The following is a 6499-nucleotide window of genomic DNA, read 5'->3' as shown; positions in this document are numbered from 1 at the left end:
GAGGGCTCCGGATTAATTTTGACCACCTGGGGATCTTTAACGTGCGCCGAAATCTCGTACATACGGCCGTTTTTGCTTTTCGCCTCCATCAGAAAAGCGGCCGCCGCGGCCGGGAATCGAACCCGCGACCTCGTGCTCAGCAGCGCAACGCCTTAGCCACTGAGTTACCGCGGCGGGTGAAGCGGAGATGGTAACTATTCAGTACTTTTCTGTTATGGGAGTAAATTACAGTGTTTTACGGACAAGTTTCGTGAGCTCCTACAAAGCCCGAGAGGCGGAGTGAAAATTAACCAGGCTAGGTAGCATCTGCTCTGCAATGGTAGAAATGCTGTCCGATGCAGAATACACGTGGAGGGTCATGAGTCATCAGTAGAAGGAAGCACATCCGCACGTTGCACGTGTACGCCACGCGGGGGGATGGGCCAAGAACCCATAGGCGAATCGGTTAGATGTGGAGAAGACTGCACCAGACCCTAACGTACAAGTAAATTTACGGCATGCGGCCACTCGGAGGATTGGCATGCAGCTTAAATCATTTCAGAATGAAAAATAAAAAATAAAACCCACGCAGGACCGGCTAAGAATGCCGGCGTGTATGCTTTCTTGATCGCTCGCTCACTGGCTCAGTCGAAAGGTGCGTTTCAAACTTCATGCTACCGATGGCTTTCTTGGAAAAAGGTAAACCACCGCATTCTTTTTTTTGCTTACAGGTATGGGCACTTTCCCGTCTCCTCTGCAAATGGAAGAACATTACGTTGTTCTGTGGGAGCGGGAGAGATAAGCCGCTCCATGGTTGATGGTGAAGGGGTTTGTTTACAAAGAGATTCTATCGACGTACTTACAGAATTTACACATCGGCCTGATAATACTGGAGAATACCTCAATAACCTCAGGTTTGCTGATGACGTTGCCTTGCTAAGTAATTCGGGGGACGAATTGCAAAGCATGCTTACCGCACTGTACAAGCAGAGTAGAATCCTGGGCCTGAAAACTAATACGCAGAAAACTAATGATCAATAACCTTGAGACAGCACCGTGGTTTGAGGTAGGTGGCGAGGCAGAGGAAGTGGTAAGCGAATATATCTACTTAGGTGAAGTTGTGACCACGGATCCCAACCATGAGGCAGAGATAATCAGAAGGATAACAATGGGGTGGAGTGCATTCGGCAGGCATTCTCAGATAATGAATGGCAGCGTATACCATTGTCCCTGAAGAAGAAAGTGTATGACAGCTGCATCTTACCGGTACTCACCTACAGGGCAGAAACTTGGCTCACTAAGAGGGTTCAACTTAAATTGAGGACGACTCAGCGAGCAATGGGACTGGAGATGATAGGTGTACCATAAAGGGACAAGAACAGAGCGGAGTGCACGTCAGGGAACAAACTCGTGTTAAGGACATATTAGTAGAAATTAAGAAGAAATGGACGTGGGCAGGGCATGTAATGTGAAGGCAAGATAACCGTTTGTCATTAAGGATAACAGAGTGAATCCCTAGAGAAGGCAAGCGTGGCAGGGGGTGGCAGAAAGTTAGATGGGCAGATGAGATCAAGAAGTTTGCGGGGATAAATTGGTTGTAGTTAGCACAGGACCGGGATAATTGGAGATCCATGGGAGAGGCCTTTGCCCGTGAGTGGGGCGTAGATAGGCTGGCGGTGATGATGATGATGCTGATGATGATGACGACGACGACGACGACTAAGAAAAAGAAGAAGAAGAAGAAGACATATCGACCATGTCAGAGCCCGCGCTGGGTGCGCACCTGTTCAGCTTCTGCGTTAGACTTTGGGCCCATAGAGTTTCATACTAATATATACTAGGGGGAAATCTGGCGCTGCAATTGCGGGCCGCCGTGGGCGACGCCATTGCAGCTAGCTACGTTCCTCACATACTTGGCTTAGCTAGCCATATGGCTCTTTTTTGTCTCAAAGCCAAATTAAAATTATCAAAAAAGGGTAAGATTTTTTCTTGTTCATCGTCCATGAAGCTTCTAAATATTCACTGACAAATAAACCTCTTTGAAGCTTCAATTTTATAATAACAAAACAAATTTGAATAATCTTTTCCAGTAATATTGTTGCTTTTTTGCAGTCAGAGCCTACTTTTCAGCCTGTTCTTGAGCCATGCCAAGGACAAGTGGAACGCGCCTGCCCGATACATGGCGGAACGCTCGCTGAAGCGCGGCTCCCCCAGACAGTGGCGCCAGATTTTCCTCTATTATATATTAGTATGAAACTATGGTTGGACCCATACCACCATGTTCCACTTCCCTCATTGTCATCGTCTTCATGTTAAAATATAAATGCGCTATGTTCGCGATCATATTTTTTAATGAACCGCGAAGCAGAAAAGTGCATGTTTAAGCAGCGATACTCTCCTAAGACGAGGAAATTTTGATGCGATGAGGCGCGGAAAACTGTTTTATTTTCCAGAATATGTTATAAGGAAACAGTTAGTTGCTCACTAAAAGATGTCAAACATCTACTTTATGAATGCAGCTACGGGTTCTACCGCACATCACACGTCCAGAAAGTTGGTCATCTTATTTTTAGCGCGAAGTACACTCAGCACCAGAAAAACCAAACATAGGCACTACTGCTCTTGCGTTTGGTGTAAATTGCTATTGCGTGCGCTAAACAAGATACGTCTCAGTTGTTGTCAGCAAGCCCAGGTTTCCATCTAATAATAAGAAAGCTGGCGACCAGTACCTCACTTGCCTTTGATAAGAAAAACTTATGTTCTGAGCTGGCTATTTATGTCGGACAGAAATAAGTGAGTAGAGAGACGGAGGACTGGCATGATGAGTAGACGAAATGCTAGGAATCGGGCTTTCAACGTCCAGGAAAATCAATAAATAAAAAAATTAATTAATTAATCTAACCATGCAAAGAAAGAGACTTTAAAACGCCGGGCGATTTAAAGAAATTTATGTTACGGTACTCTTGCAGGCCCACCAGTTAATCAAGAGATGGTGCACGATTTATTCAATTCTATTTTTCGTGCACTTCCCTTTCTCTTGCCGGAGTGCATGCATGCAATGACAGCAAGTTGCGATTTCGGCTACTTTTTTTCTTCGTCAATAGCAGCGACAGGTGTCATGAAGCTTGCTATGCTACTGCTGCTGGGAACGAGATCCCGCGAGATCTCGCGTACGACTGCATTCTTCAGTGTCTACTAAATACGGGCCTGATTGGGATTGATTAAGGATCACTTTTCAGCGAAAACGACGACGTTAGGTCTGCTTCGTCCTGCGGTGGATGTAAATAGGAGTATGATGATGACATTGATAGTGAGCACGAGGGTGCCGATTCAAAGCTCGGCCGTATTTATTTGTCTGGTGAAGACGAAATATTAAAGCCGTTCCACTGCTGTCGGAAGTGAAAAGCAGTGATTCGCCATAATGGGCTGCAGTGCCGTTATCCGATCACTGCTGCCACCCAGTGCATTTCAAATTTCCTTCGCAGTGCTGGCGTGCCCCCGGGCTGAAACTGCGCCAGCGGGAGTTCTGTTCTTTTTGTGCTTGCTTTAATTTCGTATGCTGGGGCTGTTTTGCATCATTTCGAACGCGAAATTTTCTCTTACGCGGCTGGAGCCTCTCTGAGTCATTTCGAACGTGCCAGTTTTTTTTTTTTTTTTTTTTTTTTTTTTTTGCGGCTGGAGCCTTTCTGCGTCATTTCGAACGCGCCATTTTTTTCTTGCGCGGCTGGAGCCTTTCTGCGGCATTTTGAACGCGCCATTTCCTTCTTGCGCAGCCGCTCTTTTCGCTTACTATCGTAAAAACCAACCCAACGAGCGTTCCTAACTAAATGAGCGCGGGGGCTGCCGGTTATACGCACATATTTTGCCTGAAATGTACCTGCAGTTTTCTTTGCGCTAAATAACGGGGATATGTATGACAAGCGCCAGCGGTTCACAAGGTTTGAACGGTTACCACTATTTAAACCGCTTGGTTTTCGAAGCCTCAGCGTGACCCCCGTACGCCGGTACAGAAGGCTCTACTTGGGTCCGTTATCTCGCTGCACCGCCTGATTCCAGCAGTCGAATAGACCGTTAGCGAGCTAAGACGACAAGGCGAGTCGATGAAGTGCTCTGTACTTAAAATGAAAACGTCCGAGTGTGAAAGTAATTCCCTGCAAGTGATCTAAAGTAATCCGCAGCCCTACACTACGGCGCATGGAGAAACAGGATTGCAGCGGCGAGGGGGGCCGAGACTGCTTTCAAGAAAGGATGACCGGTCGCAGATTTCATCCAGGGGGCCGACGATTGTTAACCACAAGATGTGAGCGGCCGATTCCCGCGTGACTCGCATCCGACATTCTGGGCGCAAATGTGTGGGAATGAACGTGCATGGTAATGAACGCACAGGGGGACCAACACACGTGGTAACCCTTATTATGGCAACACAGCTGGTTTTAAATTTGAGCCGAGATGTCAAGTGCGCTAGGCTTCTGCCCATGATTTGATTGATGTGATGACACCGCTCTCAGGTAGGAGTAGCATGAGGATGCACAGCAGGTGACAAACAAACAAACAAACAAGCAAGCAAACAAGCCAACAAGCAAGCAAGCAAACAAACACAAACAAGCGAAAAACAAAAAAGCAAACAAACAAACAAGCAAATAAATAAACAAATAAATAAATAATGGGACGAAGCGTCGAATAAATGTTTTTTTTATTGCCATTCCTTTGTACCTCCTAAATCACTGTTTGCCGTACGGCCCAGTTCCCGATAGCCTCACGCGCGTAATCCGTACGGATGGATCACAGGTGGATGCGGCGTTGCCTGGTGGGCAGCAGCTATCATGATCCAGAGCGAGTGCGCGTCCAGGAAGTGGAGACTAGAGGTTGTCGTTCGCGAGGGATCCCGTGCTGCCCGCACTGCTCCCGGGGTACGGCAGGAGGAATGTCTCCTCTTCGTCCAGCGCGGGCAGCCGCGTGCCCAAGGTGTCCTCCGTGAAGGCCTCGTAGTAGCGGACTTCAGAAAGCCGCTGCTGACTGCCCCTCCTGCCGCTGCTGCCAGACCGCATCCGCGAGTTGTCCCGGCTTGACGAGGCAGTCTTCCCCGAGTTGTCGTGGATCGACGAGGCAGTCTTGAGGGAGTCGAAGAAGGCGCGCACTTCCGACACCTTCGGTCCACCGGACGGACCTCTCGAGCCCGGGGCTTTAACGGTGGTGGCACTGTCCCGCCTTCGATTTAGCGCCGATGTGGACAGGTTCGTTTCGGCGAAAGCGGCCCCGTCGGACCACCTTTCCGGAGTGACCACGTAGCCTTCGGTTTCCTGCTCGCTAACGGCCGGGAAGAGCGGCCGCGTTGCAATCAAGTCAGACCTGTAGCTGAGCACGTCCTCGACGGCTCGCTGCGGCTTGAGCGGGGCACCGCCCGGCTCGTGCACGGGGCCTCGCAGCAAAGAACTTCCCCCTCGCTGGTGCTGACTCCGCGACAGTCTTTTCATCGGGTCGGGAAAGAGCCGCATCCACGGGTGCTTGACCACCGTGCCCATCGTTGCGCGCAGGGTGGTGACCGGCTCGAGCAGCAGGCGGACGATGTTGCGGTACTCGTGCGACGATTCCAGGTACTTTGGAAAAGGAACCGCGCGGCTCATCTGCAGGCGAATCTGGAGGAGCACGTTGCCCTCTTCGTAAGGAAGTGCTCCGGTCATCATGACGAACAGGACGACCCCGAGGCTCCACATGTCTGCCTTCTTGGGGTAGTACGGGATGCCCTGAAGAACCTCGGGGGCCGCGTATGCGACGCTGCCGCAGTACGTCTCGCTGTACAGTTTCTTTCGCCTGTCAGCCGGATCGTTGCAATAGCGGCTGAAGCTGAAGTCTGAGAGCTTGACCACGTCCCTGCTGGTGAGCAGCACGTTCTCGCACTTGATGTCCCTGTGCGCGATATTGTGGCGATGCAGGTAGGCCACGGCCGACGCCAGCTGCACGAACACGTAATGGGCCGCAGCCTCCGACAGACGCCCCAGGGTCTGGACCTTGAAGAGGAGATCGCCTCCAGTGGCCAGCTCCATGATGATGAACACCCTCCTCGCCTCGGATATAATCTGGAACACCTGCGTGATGTTCGGGTGGTGCAGGCGGCCCAGTATGCTCATTTCCCGGGGCAAGAATCGCGTCCGGTACTCATGCGACGTGTGCTTCATGTTCACGATCTTGCAGGCGTACGCAAGGTTCTCCTTGGCGACCACTGAAATGCTGGCGTAGGATCCTGAGCCAATTTCGGTGCCCAGCATGTAGCCGTTCTTGGCCAGCAAGTAAGCATCGGCGTTCGCGTTCGCGATGTCTGACAGGCGCTGGGTCTCGCTCCACACTTCGGCCATGATGCCGCCCCCCTCCGTCTTCGTCTTTATCTTCATCTTCACGTGTCACGTGTCAAATCGGTACCGAAGCACAGGCAGCACTGACGCAGCGGTACCTGGTCGGCAGCAGCTATCCCCCAGAGACGTCATTTCGTTTCCAGATAGGCACAAGCACGGCACTGCCTGTA

General features: G+C 50.5%; 1 protein-coding gene across 1 annotated transcript; it reads right to left on the bottom strand.

Annotated features, from left to right (window-relative positions):
* Positions 1 to 4838: 4838 nt before the first annotated feature.
* Positions 4839 to 6185, bottom strand: LOC144179704 (testis-specific serine/threonine-protein kinase 2-like). Its single transcript, XM_077708149.1, has one exon. It carries the CDS (start codon positions 6153 to 6155, stop codon positions 4839 to 4841), a length of 1317 nt encoding a protein of 438 aa, XP_077564275.1. The 5' UTR covers positions 6156 to 6185.
* Positions 6186 to 6499: the final 314 nt, after the last annotated feature.

Source organism: Haemaphysalis longicornis, unplaced genomic scaffold (assembly GCF_048455015.1).
Source record: "Haemaphysalis longicornis isolate Haplotype H1 unplaced genomic scaffold, Haemaphysalis longicornis Haplotype H1 scaffold_4, whole genome shotgun sequence".
Lineage (NCBI taxonomy): Eukaryota > Metazoa > Arthropoda > Arachnida > Ixodida > Ixodidae > Haemaphysalis > Haemaphysalis longicornis.
This window is presented reverse-complemented; position numbering and strand designations above follow the sequence as displayed.